The sequence below is a fragment of the Kogia breviceps genome, chromosome 9, assembly GCF_026419965.1.
Source record: "Kogia breviceps isolate mKogBre1 chromosome 9, mKogBre1 haplotype 1, whole genome shotgun sequence".
NCBI classification, from domain to species: domain Eukaryota; kingdom Metazoa; phylum Chordata; class Mammalia; order Artiodactyla; family Physeteridae; genus Kogia; species Kogia breviceps.
In genome coordinates, this window is record NC_081318.1 from 32,684,129 (window position 1) to 32,706,749 (window position 22,621).

General features: G+C 41.5%; 1 protein-coding gene across 1 annotated transcript in view; it reads left to right on the forward strand.

Moving 5' to 3' along the window:
* WNT2 (Wnt family member 2) overlaps positions 1-22,621 on the forward strand; it is a 48,174-nt gene that overhangs the window by 2,324 nt on the left and 23,229 nt on the right. The window contains exons 2-3 of the mRNA XM_059074393.2: positions 1,297-1,523; positions 6,804-7,081. Of these exons, the coding sequence (XP_058930376.1) occupies positions 1,297-1,523; positions 6,804-7,081 (505 nt within the window). The remainder of the gene's footprint in view (positions 1-1,296; positions 1,524-6,803; positions 7,082-22,621) is intronic.

The window sequence follows — 22,621 nt, forward strand, 5'->3', positions numbered from 1 at the left end:
GAGAGAGTTGAGAGCTCTTTAACGTTCTTGCACCTAAAAACTTCCGAACTGATACTTAAAACATTGATTCAGGAAGACCTGTTATCTGTTATGATGTGCTGTTTTTTAAAAGAATCTGGCAAAAGTAAGGCGTCTCAGCCAAATGAGAGACTGGAGCAGGGAACTTTAGGAAGACACGAGCTCTTCAAAGGAGCAAGGCAGAGAAAGCATGGATGGAAAGAGGGGTTCAATTCCTTCCTAAGCCACTTTAAAACAGAAAGGCGTTTAGCCTTGACATTGCTTGACATAGGATCAAAGATTGATTTATCAGAGTGACCATTTTTCAATAAAATGACTATTTCTGTTCCCATGGGTGTATAAACATTATTTATTGCCCAGGCTTTTTGTCACATTGTCTCTCAGCTGTCACTTAAATATATTTTTGGGGAGTCACAGCTATAATGATTTTATGATCATATAAAATAATGAAAATACAAGAAAAAGACATTCTCCTTGTTTGATCACTTCAAAAGACACCTATGGCAGCTTGGGTTATATAAAAGGTACCTTTCTAAACATTTCACAACTAATAGAGAACATCTGGGTAGAGATGATGATGTAATTTTTTGTTAAAGTTTCTTCTCAAACGTACTTTATGGAGCTATAACACTGTTTGATTCTTCCAAACATGTAGTGTCCTTAATAACAATAGAAAGATTTTTTTTCCAAAGGTTCTCTATACAAGCCAAAAAGAGCTGGAAAATGGAAATATTTAACAGATTCTTTAGTAGGAAAAGAATGGCATGCCTGTGCAGAGAGTATAACATCAGATACCGACAGGTGTTGATTAGACAGATACAGACAGTTTAAGACACTTAAACATCAGATCAAATAAATGGCAGTGAGGTGCTTCTAAAAGTCGGCTTCCTCCAAAGCCAAGTCCACACACATTGTGTATTGAGATCAGAGTCTTCTTGGAAGATTTCTTCCAAAAACATGTTGTCCCTTCCCCCCTCATCCCATTCCCCAACTGCAGACCCTGCCTCTCCCACCCTGCCCAGAGCATCATCTGGTGGCCTCGGCTTCACATCCAAGAAACAGTCAGCACTCCATTTTGGGGTGGCTTCTACCAGATCACTCACCATGCCTGATGTGCCATTTCTCCAGTGAACTAAAGTTAAATAACCTTTGCCTTCTAATATCCCCCAAAGGATAGGAATTCATATTTGAAATGCTGCTTTGAAGTCTTCCCTCTCCCGGGAAACACCGTGTGAGGCCTCGCCGTTCTGTGCTCTCCCCCGTGTTGGTCCTTCCCAGGTACATGAGAGCTACAGGGGGCTCCTCCAGGGTGATGTGTGACAATGTGCCAGGCCTGGTGAGCCGCCAGCGGCAGCTGTGCCACCGACACCCGGACGTGATGCGTGCCATCGGCCTGGGCGTGGCCGAGTGGACAGCAGAGTGCCAGCACCAGTTCCGCCAGCACCGCTGGAACTGCAACACCCTGGACAGGGATCACAGCCTCTTCGGCAGGGTCCTGCTTCGAAGTAAGTCTCCCGCCTTCACGCAGCTCATGGGCTCTACCCTCATATACACACACCCTTATTTGGTCTTCAAAGTCCCTGCTCATCTTGTCTTGCATGCTATTCAGTCAGAAGCCTGTTCTGTTGGGTGGCATTTGGCCCATTTTACAGACAAGGACTCGAGAAATCAAGAAACTTGTCTAAAGTTTTGGAAGAGGATGTAGTGCCCCAGGCTGGTATCTTTTTATTCTTGGCTCTGTCCATCCATGTCAAGTCACAACCCTGCCTGTCCCTCCAGGTTCAGATTTTGTCTCTAGAAGAAAGGACGCAGCAGCCACAGAGCGCTTTTGACTTTTTAACTCTTCTTTCTGGGACTTGAAACTTCCAGAAGGAAATGAGCAGAAGATTAGGATAGAATGCCCAAATCTTTTATTGGCCATAGATGGTCATTATTACAATAACAAGTCAGTGTTATTAAGAAGCAGAGACAAATCTCCGCTCACCACCTTTGACCTCCCATTCGGCTACTCAGCTTCGGGTCACTCTGTTTCTAAATTAAACATTTTTTTTCAGTAAACTGTAAATTCTGTAAGGCAGGAACTCATCTGCTTTCCCTGCACCTTACTTGGTACCTTGTGTGTTGTAGGCATCACTCATTCATTGAATGAGTTGAATGAATGGATGAACTTGTAGTGAGTGCCTATTCTCCAGGTACATTTTAAGCAGAAGGGTATTTATGGACGGTAGGGGTGGGAACTATGAATGCACAGAGGTAGACCTTGGAGATATTGCAGGTTTGGTTCCAGATCACCACAATAAAGCAAGTCACACGAATTTTTTTGGTTTCCGAATGCATATAAAAGTTATGTTTATACTATGCTGTAGTCTATTAACTGTTGAAAATACAATGTACATACCTTAATTTAAAAATACTTTATTGCTAAAAAATGGTAACCATCATCTGACAATGCAGGTTGCCACAAAGCTTCAGTTTGTAAAAAAAACAATATCTGTGAAGCGCAATAAAGTGCAATAAAATGGGGTACGCCTGTGGTTTCTTTTCTTTTTTTTTAGAAAGCACATTGACCATTATCTAATTATATAATAAACTTCTTAAAAGTTCTGAATGTGGAAAGTAGCTTACTAACTTGTACACAACCAGAGAAAATTAACTGAAAATCAGATCTTATTTTCAAAACATCCCCATCCCTTAACCTGGTCTTAGCAGCATTCTCCAAGAAGTAGCACATCCCATTTGCTACCGGGAAATCTTACTGAAAACACAACAGTTTATGTGCGAACCCCAGAAACAGGAAACTTTCCACTTGTTTTTGCCCACCTCCCCCTCCCAATCCTAAGAAAATCATTCGGGCTGTGCACTTGGTAATGCTTAACAGAGGGTGTTTCTATCAGGTAATCATCACAGCCCTAGGGTTTTATGAGGCCAAATGCATAACTGAATGTCTCTAAAATCCCCCAAGGGCATAGTACTCTCACTCTTAGTGTACCCCTAAAGTTAATTGACTGTGATATTCTGCAATTTTATTCTCTGGTTTAAGAACTATATTCTTCCACATTCCTTTTGGAGTTTTGATATGACATCACAAAATTTTTGAAAGGATAATAATAAATTTCAGCTACATGGAATTTTAAGACTTCACCTAGATTAACTCACCAGTGGATCAATTAATGGACCTTATCAAAGAGAGTTTACAAATATCTGGCACAATAAATCTTTGCATATATTAGGTACAGGCTCTTGGTGTTAAAGATGTATCGGGATTTTTCCTTTTCAAAGGTCTCAACTATTTTCCAATGATTACAAATTAAGTGTACTTCTCATTTATAAAAATGATCACCTATAGAGTCTGTCTATGAAAATCCATTAAGATGTCTCCATATTGAAAAAAACCCTTTCCATAACAAATCAAAGGAAGCAAGTTTGACCACTGATTCTAGAGAGTGTATCTGCCAAAGCTGGAGATTCATTCAACTTAATCTTGGCAATGTTTGTTTCTTCAGAGCTGTAGAATGGCTGAGAGGGAAAAGGTTATAAATAGAGAAAGCAGAACAAGTTTGACTTAGTCTAAGCCTTCAGGTAAATTAGAGATTATAACTGTACTCCCTTCAGATTTCTTTCAGATGAAGCTGAATGCTTTGCCAAAGTACTCAAAACTTAAAACACTCTTGCTACACAGTTTCTTTCCAATCTTCACAGAAGGCCAGATTTCTTCCTGGACATTTACGTAAACTCCTGTGACTGTCAGTGATGATTTTGTATTGGTTATGGGAAGGCTGAATTTGGCCTAAGGTAGCTTATCCTGGAAATAATCACGAAATTCCAATGAAGCTATCCAAAGAGTTTTACAATTAATTGCTTGGAGGGAAATTCACATCTTAGAGTTGTAAAGAACTTCTCCTTCGGAAACCTAAATGTCCTCATAGATAAATAGGAAAGCCAAAGGGCAGTACCACATATAAGGAGAACATAAAAGTTACTAACATATCCTGTGGTCATAGAGAAATGGAGAACATCTGCCTCTTTTGCTTCAGAGAGCAAGAGTAAGGCAGAACGATTTTTAGGAACTTTCGTAATTCGCTCACTCAACCGACTATCACCAGACACGGGCAGAGAAATGTAAAGACAGAACTAGTAAACTCAAAAATAATCCTGCAAGAATTTGCATATACTTCCAGAATTCTAGAATAAGCCTTAAACAAAAAGGTGATTAGGTTTCATCCTTGTTAAAAAAAAAAAAGGCAAGCATTTAAAAAAAAAGAGTTGAACAACCCATAACCTTCCAGAAAGCCTAGCTTCTAGTGTTTTGCCTTCCCAGCTGCCCGGCCCAGCCTATACACTTAGTAAACATTGCTTGACTTATCTCAAGCCAAAAATTAGAGAAACTTCAATAGTAACACATCAGGAAGTCTAAATATCACCATTTAGATTTGGATTTTGTTTCATATTGCAATGGCTTTAAAAAGAATCAGTTTTTCTAAGAAGAGGCCTGAGATCAAAATTTGTTTTGTTACAAAGCCAGCTCTTGAAATGTGCTACTATTTTGCACATAGCATTTTAGTGATTCATCTAAGACACTTAACTGAAAACATCTTAAGGTCGTATCTACATGATATACCAAAACATCTGGAGGTAAAATGAAAAGATATTCCATGTGCTAATTTTTTATTTAAATAAATAAATATCTAGCTATTTAGTAATGCGTTTGAATAATAAATGACAAATATTTAGAAAGATGATGGCTTTGCTTTGGAAATTATTTCTGAAATGTAGCAGATTTTTAAGTGATTTTTTTTTTTTTCTTTCAGCCAACAAGTCAATGTAGTTGTTTGCAAGTTAGGCCAGGATGCGTTCTGTGCCTAGACAATTTATTCCTCTACTAACCTTCAAAATACTGTCTGGTCACTGACATTCTATCATCTGCATCTTCTATAGCTTTCCCCTAAAAGACCACCTCATAAAGTTTCTCTTCTTTCTCCTTAAGAAATAAGACTAGTGCAAAATATATTATGCATTCAGGAATTTTCCCCCATATATCTCTAAATGTGGGCACTGAACTCCAAATCCAAAACCAGGCTTTAGCAGAGCAATGGGATGATTATGGACAAGGTATTTTCCTACGTGGTAAAATGGGTAAAATAAAAGTTTTATTTATCTAAAAGCCACTAGCAGAGATTAAGCCACATTTGCATCTATCAGTCACCATCTTTTACAAAACATGTCAATTCCTCTTAGAAAATCATCTGTGATCCTTATAACATAATCTGGAATTCTAAAACAGCTCCCACAACCGTCACATTTCTCTCTGGAGAGCACTACCTGCTACCTATGGCAAATATTCATATAACTGATTTTACCTATAACTTCAAGGCATGATTGATTCCTTTTTTTTTGGATGGTTAGAGGTTTCGGGGGAGATATTTTTCGAAGGCTGAGGCAAGTGCCATTTAATATGGTGTAGATACGTTTTCCTGATTTTTAATAATGAGACTAGCAGAGCAAATCTTGCAAGGGATGTATAATAAATTTTAGCATTGAATGACAAACGGAAACAAGCAGGGCTTCGACGTGCAAAGGTGGTTTGTTCTCCCAGCTGTGTGGTTCAAAAAGTCACACTCGTCTTGACATAGTGAATCACCAAATGGCTCTCCATTTGCTGCCTTGCATTTGCATTAGCTTGTTCGGCTTCTATTTTGATGGTGAATATATTTGCTGCAGCAACCATTAGTAAAAAGGCATGCTAATAACAGTGAAATACAGCTCCACTTGAAAAATGAGGTGCACACAGACCCTAAAGAGCCTTATATCTGTCACTATACCACAACACCGTGTTATGAGTTACTACAGATTATTAAAATAATTTAATGTAGTTATCGCACTGAAATATGTACCCTTCAGCCTGGAAGTGAAGGCAGCCGGTGCTCTAATAAAGAACAATTCTAAGAAAGTACCCCAAAGGGTTCTTGCCCAGGTCTAATTATAGGCGGTAAATTTGTTTCCTTCCAGAAAAAAACAAAGAAAAGCTTTTCACTGTCTTTTACCCAATGCCAGTGATTAGTGCAGGTGTTCCAGAAGAAAGTAAATTCATCTTAATAGTTAGACGTAGTATGTAACTCAAGGATATTGCATATTGCCTTCAATAATCTCTCCGTTACTTGTGAAAGCTGATGGCAAGCCAAAGCTCTCCAGGGTTAACCAGACGTGCTGGTTACTGCTGTGAACTGTCTTTCCACCTCAGCCCCTAGATTAATTTGAATTCAGTATTTCAGTAGCAATCATTTACACACATACAAGTGTCCTCAATAATGCCTGGAGGTCTGGAAGGTTTTTCAGTGAGAGCTGTAGTAGCACGAATACCAAAATACGTTATGGAATGATAGAATTGTAGAATTCAGACTGTATGCTGCAGAGGAGGAAACCAAGGTCTAGAGATGTCCTGCTCCTCTCTTCTGGGACATGTGGGATTCTAGGTTATAGCAAGAACATGTATGAGACTAATATGAAGCCAGGAACTGGGCAGGGCAGGCTTTTGCTGCGTTTTCTTTTATACTGTATTTACTTTAAGGATAGTTGTCCTACAGTCATCCAAATTGATAAAAGCTTGTATTAAGCGTGATGATTCATATTCAAGAGCAAGCCTTGGCTCTAGGAAAGAATTCTTCAAGGATACTTTGTCTAGTGGCAAAGTATGGCAGAGGCAGAACACGTATTCAACAGCCATCGTGTGAAAGTTATTCAGAACGAGCAATGCCAGACTACTTTTAAGAAAAGCATTTTTGTTACAGGTAGCCGGGAATCTGCCTTTGTTTACGCCATCTCCTCAGCTGGAGTTGTATTTGCCATCACCAGGGCCTGTAGCCAAGGAGAATTAAAATCCTGTTCCTGTGACCCAAAGAAGAAGGGAACCGCCAAGGACAGCAAGGGCACTTTCGACTGGGGTGGCTGCAGTGATAACATTGACTATGGGATCAAGTTTGCCCGAGCCTTTGTGGACGCCAAGGAAAGGAAAGGAAAGGATGCCAGAGCCCTGATGAATCTTCACAACAACAGAGCCGGCAGGAAGGTATGGACTGCAACAGTGCTCGTTTTGTAGACTGCATGGCCCTATACATCACTTAAGGCAAGCTTCTCTTAAGCCTTCCTAGAGTGCTAAAATGCTATCATCACAACTTCCCACTGTCCCCCAGCCCAGAGCTTGTTTGTTCTAAAGAATACCACCAACTGGGTTGAAATATCCCCACCTGCACCCTACCTTCCCTCCCACAGCTAAGCTGAAGGAGTCCACCCACTGGTGGCATTGGGTACAGTCAAGTGCTTATGGTCTCTCTGGATACTGTATCATCTAGTCAGAAGATAGCATCTGTGGTTGAGGATAGGGCTGCAGCCCACATACCAGTAGGACACTGAATGCTTGTATCTAAGGGGTACCAAGTCCCAGAACATCTTCTCTCAAACTTATCATGAAAGCAACTCACCAGGCATGGCTTGTTGGCTTCTTCTAGATTCAGGGAAGCTCTTTTCAGAACCAGAAGCTGCTTTCACTCTTAAAAGCCCCACCTTGGGCTTTTAAGGGCTCTTAAGGGGTTTCTGGTACTGGATGAGGAAGTGGACTAGGGGAAGACATGCCCCAAAGAGGCACACTGGCCCCTTAATCTCTAGTCCTGACTAACCTCTTGCGCTGTGGGTACCTGGTCAATATTCATTACCCAACTCCCAGTTGTTAGATGAGGAAATAGACCCTCCAGTGCTCAAGGTCACATGGAGAATCAGAAGAAAAGCCAGGACTAGAATTCAGGTTTCAACTCCCAGCCCTGGGGTGGTTTGGCCTAGGATTAAACCATTTCAATGCCAGTGTTCAGATCCACTGATGAGCCATGTATCTGGGCATGGTGGCTTGACCAGAATAACTAGAGAATCTGAATGCTGCACATTAGGCCTTTGTGTAAGAAGCATAAACTGGTTGGCTAATCAAACATTCGGTCAGAAACATTCTAAAATAATCTAACTGCCAATGAGAAGAGATAACTATAATTTGTCTTCTATCAACACAAAATAAATATGTGCTTGACATTAATATGTAAAGAAAGATCAGCATAAAACTGAAAAGTCCCCATACGGGCTTTAATAGGAAAAAAGAATAGAAAAGAATGCAGATCTGTTTGGATGAAAACCCTTTTACTAGGCTCACAGAGGGAACAGATCTCATTTAAAGGAATTTGGAAGGAAAGAAGTCTTGCTTAGCACATGGAATAAGATGAGTGTGACCTGAGCAGTTTACAAATAGTACCTTTCTTGAACTTGGAAAATCAACATTCCTAATTTTCACAAATTTATGAACTTATAGTGACTACTGCCAAGAATATAGACTACGGTTGTGCAATCCTACAACTGTGGTAATTACCGTTTGTGCAATGGTTTAGATAAGGAAAAATTTACATTGACCTTTGTTTTGACATTGATACCATATGTATAGGTTATAAAGTGTGGTGACTTTGATAGGAGAATGCTGCTTAATTATTCAAGCACAGTATACGGCTGGATCTCTCAGACTATTTGTACAGATAAGAGCATATGGTCATATACTGCATCCAAAATAACGTTGACTCATCAAAATAAATGTTAATTTTGCTTAATAGATCATTAGATATTGAATGTTTCTACTCTTCAAGACAATAGATCTTAGCTATTATATTGTAGGCTCTGAATAAACATGATTTTTAATGTAAATTACATGATTCCTCACTGTGTAGAGGTGAACAGCTGTCAGGCCTCAGATATTCTCCTGCCTACTCTGCAAAACTTAGGAGGCTACTTTTGATTGGAATAAAAGTGCACACACTGGCTTTTTAAAATGTGGCTTTAATTAATGGTGGGTGGGCAGACTTTTTCAAGGAGATGCATGATGTCAGTGAATATGAACTTTAATGAGAGTAAATGTATTGAGATAAACATGCGTCTCTAATTCTCTTCTTGCGGTCATTAGACCCCCAGTCTCTACTCCCCCTTTGTACCAGCAGAAGGTCTGTGGAATCAAAATGAGAACAGGCTGGGCTTGAGTTTGAAGGCAGGCCTCCTGAGCTAAGTCTCTGACTGGCCTAGCTCTAGAAAACCCCAGCCTCCAAGGCTGAGAGCCACATCAGGTCATTTTTCTTTCTTCTCTGTGCTTTTCAGTATTTCCCAAATTGTCCACTATGAACATCTTCTACTTTTTAAAATGGGGGGATGGGGTGGGGTAGGGAGCAAGGGGGTAGGGCCAATACATTTGAAAAGAAAAGCCATCTATTCCAAGATTGTTCTGCTTAGCCAACGCTACAAATCAGAATTCAACACTGCCATTCACAACAGAGCTTAACTTTCCCCTAATATTTGAGCAGTTTAATTTTTATTATAGCAGCTGGTTAGAGCACCCTCATGTGTCTCTGTACTGTAATATCATTTTAGATCTTCTATGCTGTGATATCACTTTATTTTAATCACAGCTTCAACAGCATTTGTAATGATGCTTCTTTCCTTCATGTTTTCTTAGAACTCATCTTAAGTCTAGTTTTCTGCCTCCAAGTAGGACTATTAATAAGTCTTGAAAAAGATAAATCTACCTTGTTCAAAACAAACATTTTATCGAAAAAGACAGTCCATAGCTTCTCTTAACAGTTCTTTTCAGATCTAAAGAAGCCATGCTATGAAAACTTCTAAATTATATTTTAAGATAGGTTAAGGTAAATTTCAGGTGAAAGTTACTTGGTTGATAGTCACCATTTGTTTCCTTTCAGGATCTTGAAAACAGCTTTAAATTAGTCCACTCTTTCTACATGAAATGATCACAACTTCTTTTACCTTTCCTAAGAGAATCTCTCTCAAAATATTCCACGTACCCAATCAAATACTGCCCTTTAATCACGAGACATTTCCATAATAAGAATAAGAGGAATTCCATAAAAATACTTTTCGCCAAAAGTATTTCTTACCATAGTGAAGATGGAACAAGGGATGTGAAGCGAGACCTACCTTCGTTTTAACCCTGCAATACCGGTGGCTTAGATCACTGAATTCAGGCTCTTTCAGATGTAAAGGGGATTACGCAGTGCTATGGAAAGACAAGAGTAAAGTGAATAGCACAGAACCTGGCAAGTAGTAGGTGCTCAGTAAAAGCTAGTCCCCCCTTCCCCCTTTAGTGACGTGAAGGTTATCTGTAACTCAGGGTACAGAATCAGGCACAAATCCAGTTTGAACTAGTACTTAGGATTCAATCTGATCTCTCCACGTACCCATAGACTCATCTTCAGTACAGTCTAACATACTAATAAAAAATAGGCATACGGCATTAGCTAATGTACAAAAGACCATCAAAATCCTTTGTAATTTGATCTTCTAAAAAACCCCTATTGTAATAAAAACCAGTGTTAGTATTTCTATTTTTCAGATGACGAAACTGGGCCTTAGAGGGATCAAGTGACTGACACATAGGGTCATACAATCATGAAGTGCTGGGCTTGGGGGCTCAAACCCATTGCTTTCATCTTTTTGTCCTTATCTACCTTTCCATGTTGTCTCTGTTGAGAATTTCTGAGAAAGATAAACACACAGCATTTCTGTACTGAAAAAAAACAAAACAAAACAAAAAACAGCAGCAGCAGCAGTCCTTGGAAGGTAGTTTACTGGTGATATTTTTTTCCTCTTTGTGTGTGTCTTTAACTTTGCAAGTTTCCTAAACTGAATATGTATTATTTATTAATAAAAGGGAAAACCTTGTTTAAATACCAAAAACATAACTTCTAGTCACCATGCCCAAAGCTTATTTGGTGGATTTCCAAAATTTCAACTCAAGGCACTGCAAGTTCTAGAGCACTGTTCCTATGTGCTGTTGGACTAAATCTGGGAAAAGCACTGTTTCTGGTACTGTCATATGTAGAAAAGAATAAGACAAAATCCTGACCACAAGAAACTAAATTTTAATCAGGGAGACAAGTGAAATACAATTGTGAGGCAAGCTCTATGCTAGATGGTATAATAGAAGAATCACCCAAAAGGGCCAGTTAGTTGAGAAGAGAAAGGTTGTGTCATAAAAGAGCTGGGTGTTGAAGCTGGAGATAAAGGTTTCCTATGGCTGAGATAGGAAAACTGCTTTCCAGGATGAAGGGACTCCAGACAAAGAAAGATATGAGAGTAGAAAGAACATCAAAGTTGAAGAATGACAAGGGTACTAGGGTAGAGCTCATGACTGAGAATTAATAGGAGCTGAGGCTGCAAATTTGAGTCTCGGCCAGATCTGGAGAGCCTCAAATGCCATGCTGAGATATTTGGGTGCTGCTGTGAAGCAATGGGAAGGTATTGAACAATGCAGGAGATGTTAAATACTTAAGTTCCAGTTTTATGTACTGTTAATTTCTCTAGAGTCCACTTTAAAAGAATGATAGATTTCAAAGTTCAAATCTTCTGTAATAGGTTTGAAAGAATGACTTTAAAAAATAGACTCACTAGGAAACTTATGAGAAATTTCTACCTCCCTGAATTTTATTTTCAGCCTTACCTATACATATAAGGACTGATACAGACAGTAAGCTTCCTGATAGATAGTAATAAAAAATTAGCATATGGCCACTGTGTTGCTATTTATATTTTTAACATAGTGTTTACATTGTTATTGGCTCATTAGGGGTTCTTAGCTATTGACATCATGTTGACTGAGGCAACATGGAGGCTGGGGCTCTGGACACTGGTTCTAATACTTGAGCATGACCTTGGACAAGTTACCTAACAAGGATTGCTACAGAAAATAAAATATATACACATATGCACCAGGTTTTAAGCAAGCCTAGGAGGTAGGTACCATTACTATCCATATTTTCCCTATGAAGAGACCAAAGTCTATATAATAGAGTGGCTGGAATTAGGAAACAAGTTGAATTTATTTCCTAGCTGAAATTCAAACTTAACTTAGCCTCCTGTATTTTACATTTATATATATTTAGATATCCTGTATTTTATATGTGAGAAGTTTGGAGGGCAAAGGATCCAGAGTTTCTAGTTCTGTGCTCTGCCCAATCCAGCACCCCTCAAGGTCAGTGCTGTGGAGCGCCGGACCTGCCCCTGAGCTCGGCCCACTGAGGCGCCAGCACAAAGCAGATACTTCCAAGTTCTGACTACAGGAAATACCTCCAAAGTCAACACAAATGGATATTGTACAAGATGTAAGCATAGCCTTACAGGCAAGTAAATCTTGGGCCTAATAAAGACTTCCAAGAAAAGATCCTATGATGCCACTTAAGATAAATAATACATAACGGGTCTGAACCAAGAGAACTGGGTGTGATGAAAAAGAAATCACTCTCAAAAAGTAAGGACTATCAACAGAAAAGAAAGTGATAAAACTGAACTGAATTACAGAGCCAGACTGCTTTAACCTCCTGTATATCCTCATCTTCCTTACAATAATGTTGAGCATCTTTTCGAAGCACAACTTTCACTTAGTACAGATTTATGTTCTGACTGGCCTTCTCTGTTCATAAAATTAAATGCATTCTGAAAAACTAGATCAGTTCTGCCAGCCTCACCTCTCTCTTTTTGGACCCAAAGATAGAATGTTTTTGATACTGTCAATCGTTTACCATGTATGAATCAAAAACTAACCAGAATTAAAGTCCCAAAGCAGAGAAAACTGTTAACAAAATTGTTACAGTTCCAGGTAAAGTTCTATTATTCATAGAAAATGTTTTTTAGACTGGCCTCATTAGTCAATAAGAATTATTATATATATGGTTAGTCAACGGTAATGTTCTTGAATTCCACAAATAAGTTCCACACCTTATATTTCCTAGCTAAGCCCACCCACAGTCACTGTTTTTAAACAATAACAGTGCTCAAGAAATCACAATGTCTTATATAAGTTAATAAATGATTGCATAAGCAAATCAACTGCACAGTTTGCTAATAAATATTCCTTGTTTTCCTAGTTCCAGAGCATGTATGTTTGAAAGATATGTTGGTCTGGTTTTCAGTAACTCTTATTAGAGATGTGGACCTGTCAAAGGGATTTAATTGTTAATAAATGTACTTGGCTTTAAGCCAGCATCTGAAAATTAAATAATATGTTTTTAATGTGTGTTTCCCTCAGGAAAACTGATATAGGACCAGAAATATGGTAGTTGCTTTGTGGCATACACCCAACTAAAAAGTGAAGTACTAACACTTCTTCAAATGCTCAAGTTAAACTAAATACTTTAGTTGAAACATATAAAGCATATAAAGACCTAAAATAAATTCTAAGCAGGATTTCTAAAGCAAGGTCAGTAGTTAAGTTTGCATAGATTTCACATGGTACAAGGTGGACTGCCCTTTTTCTGATAGGGAGAGAATCAGTATAGCAGGACACAGGGGTCATAAACTCAGCAAAATGCAGGTACTTACAAAAAAAATTCTCATGATCTGCAAAGAAGTCATAAAGACACCCTGGCATTGCTTGGGCTCCATCTCCAAAAAGCCTGAGTTAAGAGACTAAAATTTCACTCTCCTTGGGAGAAGTTTGTCTTATTAAAACTGTCAAAATAATTCTTTGTGGACTAATTTGATGTGCAAACACTAAATGTAAAAACTTTTGTAGAACCCATCCACTGAAACCAGAGACCATGAACCCCCAGGAGTTCATAAGAAAGGCTGGCAGAGTGATTTAAGGTGTCAACCTGGTGTCAGACAGGCTTGGGGTACATCCTGCCTCAGCTACATTGCCTGTGAGACCGAGGGCAAAGTCCCCAGGGTCTAGGTATCTCAATATCCTCATCTGTAAAATGGGGATGAAAATAGTATATGCCTTATATGCTTGTGTGGATTAAATAAAAGTGCTTAAATCAAGTGCTCAGCATGGCTTAACATATGGTAAGATCCTAATGAATGCTATGCCTTGTTATTATGCTCTGACCTTTAGTTGGGATAAATATAAAATAGAATTGTTCTAGCTTGCACAATGCATGTATTTCCTTCTTCCATGTCCCCCATTTTTTAAAAAAAGAACAGTCAGACTTTTCTGTGGTATAGAATATTAATATTTATAAGTTTCTTAAATTCTAAGAGTAGAAAATAGCCTCTGCAGACCTGAAGGCTTAAAAGTGCTCAAAATCAAAGATTTAAGGGCCATCAAAAATCTACTAAGATTTTAGCACTGACAGAACGATGAGCTTACTGAAGATTTTTTACTGAGAAAAGTTATATATTAAGCTAAAAATGGTTTCTATGAGGCTAAATGCCAAAAGAGTCCTTAGCAGTCACATTTATTCATCTTTTTAAAAGTAGTGGACTTCCCTGGTGGCACAGTGGTTAAGAATCCGTCTGCCAATGCAGGGAACCCGGGTTCAACCCCTGGTCCGGGAAGATCCCACATGCCGTGGAGCAACTAAGCCCGTGCACCACAACTACTGAGCCTGCGCTCTACAGCCCACGAGCCACAACTGCTGAGCGCAAGTGCCACAACTACTGAGCCCAGACACCTAGAGCCCGTGCTCCACAGGAGAAGCCACTACAATGAGAAGCCCGCGTATACTGCAACGAAGAGTAGCTCTCGCTCGCTGCAACTAGAGAAAGCTTGTGTGCCGCAACGAAGACCCAACACCGCCAAAAATAAATTAAATAAATAATTTAAAAAATAAAAAAATAGGGCTTCCCTGGTGGCGCAGTGGTTGAGAATCCGCCTGCCGATGCAGGAGACACGGGTTCGTGCCCTGGTCCGGGAAGATCCCACATGCCGCGGAGCAACTAAGCCCGTGAGCCATGGCCGCTGAGCCTGTGCGTCCGGAGCCTGTGCTCCGCAACGGGAGAGGCCACAACAGTGAGAGGCCCGCATACCGCAAAAAAAATAAAAAATAAATAAAAATAAAAATAAAAAAATAAAAAAATAAAAGTAGTCATGTCAGATGAGCAAAGGTTTATTGATGAGATGCCACAGAGTAAACACTGGTGGGATTAAGCATATAGTGAGGGGAAGTGGCTGATGAGGAATTGCACTGAGCGCCTGGGGGATATAAAAAGCCAGGAGGGCTGTGAGAATTTACAAAGAGGGGCCTAAGAAGTAGGTTGAAAATGGAACCTTGACAGCAGTCCGCATCAGAAATCAAAGAAGGAAGTGGTACCAGAGACCTTTTAGAAAAGATTCGAGACAAAGTGGGAAACAGGACCTAAACGTGTCATGGGCTGAGGCCTGTTTCTGGAAGAAGCTTTCAGCATCACACATTGGAGAGAGACAGCAAGTCACTGTAATTGATTCTTTTTCGAGTTCGTTCTGTTATAAAAACAATACTCACACAAACAAAAGTAACAAACTGAGCAGTGCAGAGGTGTGTCTCATAAAATGAGAACCTTTCCTCCCCTCACAATCCTTGTCTCCTTCCAGAACATTTCAAAGTACAATCGGACTCAAGGCTGTGGACCGAACATATACTATTTCACCTCTTCCTTCCTCCCTCAGACCTCATTAAAATTATAGTAATGGAATAAAAATGGCTTAAATCAGCAATAAAGAGAATAGTCAAAGAAATGAGAGAACTCAACAAATTTCTGGAAAGTGGAAAGGGAATGAAGAAATCATAACATAAAGCAGGATGGAGAAGCCGCAGCCTAGAAGAATAAAAGCAGATGGGGGGGGGGCAACAAAAGCAGATGAGGAATGTGGAAACCAAGATACCCTGAGAAAATTTCAGATACAAATGAGCACTGGAGAGAAGCACAGGGCTGAAAATTGGGATTAACTGAAAAACTCATTGGTGGCATAAAGAACCCCATCCCCTCCCCTTCACCCCCAAGCAGAACTCCTGGAAGTCTAGTGTTGAAACTTCTAGGCTTTCTGAAGTTAGAGTCTCCAGGACAGCCAGTGTCCTACCTACTCACTAGAAAGCAAACCTCTGGTCCACAAGCCCCACCATTTAACCAGAGTACCTAAATACTTTTTTATGACTTCACTCTTAAATATGAAGAGACTGTCCAAGAATTACCATATATTTGATTAAATTCAGAAGCATAAAAGAAAGCAAACAAACAAAAAAGCAGTAAGGCAGGAAGGGATGAGAAGAAACTATTTTAAAAGCCAAGAAGATCCAAGAAGATATTAATATCCATGAACAACAAGAATGGATGCTTTGAAAAAGTGACAATTAGAGAACAAGAGAGAACTTGGAAGAGAAAGCCAAAGAAATCTCCCAGAAATTAAAACAAAGCCCAAAGGACAAATGGAGAACCATAAACATCACCTCTCTTTCCCACTTGAGTTTGAAACCAACTAAAGAATGAACAAGGGAGGTAGACAGAAGGAGTAACAGCGTCCTTGCAGGACTGAAAAAACAGCTGCACTGGAGGGTGCAGTTTTGAAGCTTCGACTCCACCGGGAGCTGGGCAGGCTTACTCACCCCACCCCAGGCTGCCCGCCGGGGCCCTGCAGGGAGCCCCTTGCTGAAGGGCAGGAGCTGATCGTAACTCATCTGCTCCACAGGCTGGCAGATGCCCAAAGAGAAGGAACCCAGGCACACAAGCCCTGCTCCTTCTTTTAAACTCATCAGTTGCATAAGTCAGTTATCCTACCCTGGGGAGAAATGAGTAAGGGGATGGAGAGAGCCAGGAGTGTTAGTCTAATGGAATTTATTCCTCAAGAAGCCAGGAAGAAAGTATTAAAACTATAAAAGAGAAAATATGAGACATGGAGGATTGAGTCAGAAGGTTCAGCAACTTGACTAATTAGAATGCTGTAAAGAGACTAAAAAAGTGCGTGTGTGTTGGCGGTGGGGTGGAATATTAAGAGAAAACTCTCAGTGATGGAGTTTCTAGATCGAAAGGGCCCACTGAGGGCTGAGCAGGACTAATTTTTTAAAAATCCTAAATATATCATTGTGATATTTCAGAACACCAAAGATAAGGGAAGGTCTCTAGAACCTTTCATGTGGGGGGTGGGGGTGAGAAAGTGAAATGAAAACAATAATCAGTTGCCAGAGAATCAGCCAGACATCAGACTTCCCATCTGTAACACTAGAGGCCAAAGCCTGTGGAGCAATAACTTCAGTTTTGAGGGAAAATTATTTTCAACCCAGAATTTTATAACCAGACAAACTATTAGCCAAGTGTGAAGGCTAAATAAAGACATCTTAACACACAGCATTCACAAAATGCATCCCCCATACGCCTTGAAGGAGTTACTCAAGAAGGGGCTGCAGCAAAGGGAAGGAATGAGCCAAAAAAAGAAAACATGGCATCTGGCAGAGTGTCCACCTAGGAGGGCATGATCCCAGCTGTGTCCAGATGGGACTAAGAAGATGCAAGACCGTGGAACCCGCAGGAAACGAGGCGAAGTAATAGAACAGGTGGAATGAGCCTGAGAGTGGAAGACATTAGGTTACAGTAAACACACTTGGTAGCAAGTATGTGTGTGTGTGTGTGTGTGTGTGTGTGTGTGTGTGTGTGTGGAAAATGACAAACCAAGTAGGGCAAAATATCTAGTAATTGGCAAATCTGAATGAAGAGTTCACTGTACTATTCTTGCAACATTTCTGTGAGTTGGAAATCATTTCAAAACAAAAAGTAAAAACAGCAAAATCTATTAGTAATCCTAAAAAAAAAGAAAGAAAGAGAAGGACAGGCCCTGCTGATGGAGACTGGGAAGAAGAAGGGGAGGAGGAAGGAAGGGCTGCAAATATCCTCATCTCATAAGAAAGAGCACCAGGAACTTTTGGAACTAGAAGAGGTGTAAGGGTGCTCCTTGAAGTTGGAGAGATCATCAGAACCAACGTCACAGAACCATGTTGGGAGCTGGGGTGAGGGAAAAGAGGTGTGAATTCAGTTCTCAGCCCTCATAAGAAGAAGTCTATCAGGAACTATCTCAGGTGGACCGATACGTAAATAGAGTGACAGGCAGGGCTGCCGGACTCAGCTGCGCCAACCGTGCGTGGCGCCCCTCTCCAGAGGGCTCCGTTCACTGCACCGTCACTGCAGACTTGTTGAGTTATGAAGAGAATTTTCTGGTGGATGTCCGTATAGTATCTGGAGGATGGGATGTCTTTCTGTTTCCCACAAAGCTGGCGGTCAGCTAGCACAGAACTGGTCGTATAGACATTTGGGGAACCACCACAAGGGCAGAATGCATTAAAAGTGACCGCTCTGGGGTTGTGCCGTGCAGACCGGGAGGGGAGATAAGAGGAGAGGGTACAGCACAGGGCTATTGCTTTTCACTGTCTTTTCTGGACTATTTGATTTTTTCAAATCATGCGCACACAGTTCTTTAATTTTAAAATTTGAAAGTAGTAATTAAAAACAAACAAACACAAAAAAGCCCCAGACTGGCAGCGTCTGGGATGTATGTCTCCAGGTCCCACCCACCCACCCACCCATCCCCGACCGCTTCCTTCGCTCATTCCCTTTAAGGTGCAAAGAAAAGGTCTGCAGCCGCTCCATCAGCGGCCTGCGTGGGGGGGAAGCCCACCATTCCCTCAGCCAGCGCCTCCCGAGACCCCGGGGGAGCGTCCCTCCGGGCAGGACCCTCCACTGCAACCTGTCTCTCTGAGAGCGCTTGGCTTTTACTCCACTGGTCGCCATCTTTCGTGCCCTCCAGAGCAGCACTAGCGCAAACTGCTGCTTGTGGGAAATTTTCCCTGGAGGTCAGAACATTTTGGAGACATAGGGTGGGACACAACTTCTAATTCAGTCATCAGATATCCCAGTTCCTAGGACCTAAGTCCTAAGACCGACCCCCTCCACGAGTTTCTCACCTGCTCCGGCCCTCCGTGGGCCCCGGACTCGGCCTGTGGTGCGCAGGCTCCTTTCCTCCTCTGTTGTTTTCCCGGATGTGGACTTGATTCTCAACCTGGCTGCGTATTAGAAGCACCTGAGACCGGAAGTACCATCAAGGCTGGGCCCCACCCCCAGGGCAGGTTCTGGTATATTCAGCTCCGGGAGAGGCCAGGGTCTCTGCGACTGAAAGTGTCCCCAGGTGATTTTAATGTGTATCCAGAAGGAGAACCACTGCTCTGCTCTCTCTAGGTGCCAGAGAACAATCCCCAAATTCCTGGGGTTTTTTTTTTGTTTTTTAAACTCTTTCCAGATCAAGCAGCCCCTCAAATGGCAGCCAGATTGTAAATGAACATTCTTTCGCTTCCTTCTTCTCTGTGTATGCACACATACGCAGGCCTTTAAAAAGTGGATCATACCACATATACTGTTCTGCATTTTCTTTTCATCTGACATCCTTTTATATTGTAAGAATGATCTACATCATTATTAATCAAAGACCACATCATATTCCTTTATTAAGCACATACCATAATTTAGTTAACCCTTGTCCTGTTGATGTCATTTAGTTTTTTCCTAATATTTTGCTATTGCTAATTATGCTGCAGTGAACATCCTTGTGGGTATGCATCCTTCAAAACTTGTGCAGACATTTCCAGAGTGTAATCGCAAGGTCAGAGGATACCGTACATTCTCACCAACAGTTTGTTATAGCATCTCCTTTCCGTACTCTTACCAACACCAAATATTATCAAATTATCAATCTTTTTACTATTTGCTAACCTGCTAGGCAAAGAAAAAAAGGTGTTTCATTGCTTCAGTTTGCATTTCTCTGATTACTAGTGAAGTTGAACATCTTTTTGTCTCTTTGTTAGTACTTTGTATATCTCCTGTGAATGGCCTGTTTCATAGATTTTTGATGACAATTAGATTGGAAGATGCGATGTAATTCCTCCCCATATCTCTCTCTACGTCTTTTCTGCCCCATTATAATAGGTCTCTAATATTATTCATTTAATTCTTGATTTATTCAAAAGGATAGAGGGAAGCAGAGTATGCACAATTCAAAAGTTGAGAAAAACACAGTACAATTTATATGAAGATTTTAAATGTGTTTTTAGAAAGAGCATGGATCTCGGAGTGAGACATATCTGATTCACATCCTAGTCTGCCTCTGTCTAGCTGGGTGACTCTGGGGAATTTTTTTTTTTTTTTTTTTTTTTTTTTTTGTGGTACGCGGGCCTCTCACTATTGTGAGTATAGATTTTGGTTTGTTTGGGGTTTTTTTTCCCTGTTACACAGGCCTCCACTGCCGTGGCCTCTCCCGTTGCGGAGCACAGGCTCCGGACGCGCAGGTCCAGCGGCCATGGCTCACGGGCGCAGCTGCTCCGCGGCATGTGGGATCCTCCCGGACTGGGGCGCGAACCCGTGTCCCCTGCATCAGCAGGCGGATTCTCAACCACTGCGCTACCAGGGAAGCCCAACTCTGGGGAATTTTACTTTCCTCACAGATCCCGGGTTTCGTGGGAAGAATAATACGTTTTGCCTAATCATGGTAATTAGGTAAGATAATGGGCGGAGCCTGGCACATAGCGTACTCAATATGTGGTGCATATTATTATAACGTTATTACAACATTTGAATATTGGAATTCTTCCAGACTAGGCAACCTTATCGTGAGCTTCTCCATCCCATTTCTTACTCTTACCTCAACTACTGTCTAAGTCAGGCCACCTAGCCTTAGGTCCCTTTCCTCTGCCTCGCTGAGGGAGTGGGGTATTGCCCTCTTGAAGGTTAAGGGTTTGAATTTCAAGTCTGCAAACCTGGGACATAGAAGAGGTGGAGGTAGCACCCAGGTGTGATTGAGCACTTCTCAGACTGTGTGTTAGGAATGGGGCCTGGAGATGCAAGCAAACCCAGTACCAGAGAAGGTGTCTCACTTTCCCCCTTGGTTAATTGTCAAGCCTGTGATTAATCCACAATCAAGAACTGACCTAGAGTCTGTCGTACAGAGTGAAGTAAGTCAGAAAGAGAAAAACAAATGCTGGATGCTAACACATATATATGGAATCTAAAACAAACAAACAAAATGGTTCTGAAGAACCTAGGGGCAGGACAGGAATAAAGACGCAGACTTAGAGAATGGACTTGAGGACACGGGGAGGGGGAAGGGTAAGGTGGGACGAAGTGAGAGTGGCACGGACATATATACACTACCAAACGTAAAATAGCTAGCTAGTGGGAAGCAGCTGCATAGCGCAGGGAGATCAGCTCGGTGCTTTGTGACCAGCTAGAAGGGTGGGATAGGGAGGGTGGGAGGGAGACGCAAGAGGGAGGGGATATGGGGACATATGTATATGTATAACTGATTCACTTTGTTATACAGCAGAAACTAACACACCATTGTAAAGCAATTATACTCCAATAAAGATGTTAAAAAAAAACAAAAAAAGAACTGACCATGGTTCCAGTGGAAATACTTTCGGTTATAAGTAACAGACCCCGGGGACACTAAATAATGAGGAAAACTTAATATCTTGGATCACAAGAAGTCTGGAGGCAGGGCAGGGCCGCAGTGGGTTCATTCAAGCAGTTCAGCAACACCCTCCAGAACCCAGTTCTTCCTGTCCTTCCAGACTGCCGTCTGCAGCTTGTTGCTTGTCCTGCACTGGCTGCCTCATGTCCCAAGGGGGCTGCTGCAGAAAGTTGCATCCAGAGACAGAGAAAAGGACTTTCTCCCCTTTTAAAGAGTGAAGAAACCTTTCTTACAAGCCTCCCGACAGATTATTCCTAACATCATATTGGCCCAAATTGAATCACCACATGCCCTCTGCCGAAAAATCAGTGGCAATTAGTATTACTGATTCGGGCCGCTCCGGGTCAGAGAGAAGCCGGGCCAATTCTGAAGCACGTGGCTGCCCAACACCTGAACAGAAGTTAACAAGGAAGAGGGAAGTGGCTGCTGCCACTCAACAGTGAACGATGATGATGATCAACGGGGCGTGCAACTGCCACTGCTGTGTGTGTATAAGGACTCACAAGGTCTATTTTAAATTAATATGCAAACCCTTCAGTTACCAAGTTCGAACTTTGCAACCTGGAAACAGTATTACAAAGAAAGGGAGGTGATATTTCCTGTTATTTTGAAATCTAGGAGTATTACTTATGAGTAAATAGCCCAGCTTTTAAAGGAATAAGCTTTGAAGAATGAGCATTCATAGTCAATTCCCAAGCAGTTGGCATGGAGTGAGTCCTGCGTGGCTCCATCACTGTCTTAGGATAGAGGGCTCCCAGACAGGTGACCCAAATGGGGCGGACTGGGGGAGCCAAGATGGCCCTCCTAGGGGTGTTTCTCTGGCAGAGAGGCCTGCTGTCCAAGTCACCCGGTGAGCCTCATTCCAAACACCTGGAATATAAAGATAGGGGGCCAGGGTGGGGGCCATATGGGGAGTGTAGTTCCAGAAAAGGAGTTCATTCTAAGAAATCCTTTAAAGATGCCCAGATCCCTGGGACCTGGGAGAGCAAACTAATGCCATTTCTCCTGCTTCCTTCTCCGTCCTTCCCTCCAAAGCTGGCTCATCCTGAAGAGGAAGATTTCAAATGTAACAGGGCACGGTCCTCCATGAGGGGCGAAGCGGGAAACATGTGGTGCCAAGGCCTGAGCTGGGAAGGGGAGGAGTGAATGCACAGCTGGGGAGCCACCATGCTGTCTCGGCTCCTTTTCGAATGCTTTTGTAGGTCTGACCTTCTGGAGTGATGAGCATCTCTGCACACGTAGTCCTATTGATACTATAGCCTCGTTCAGAAACTGAGTCTGTGGAAGAGGAAACTCCAGGGTGGAGTTACCTGGGGT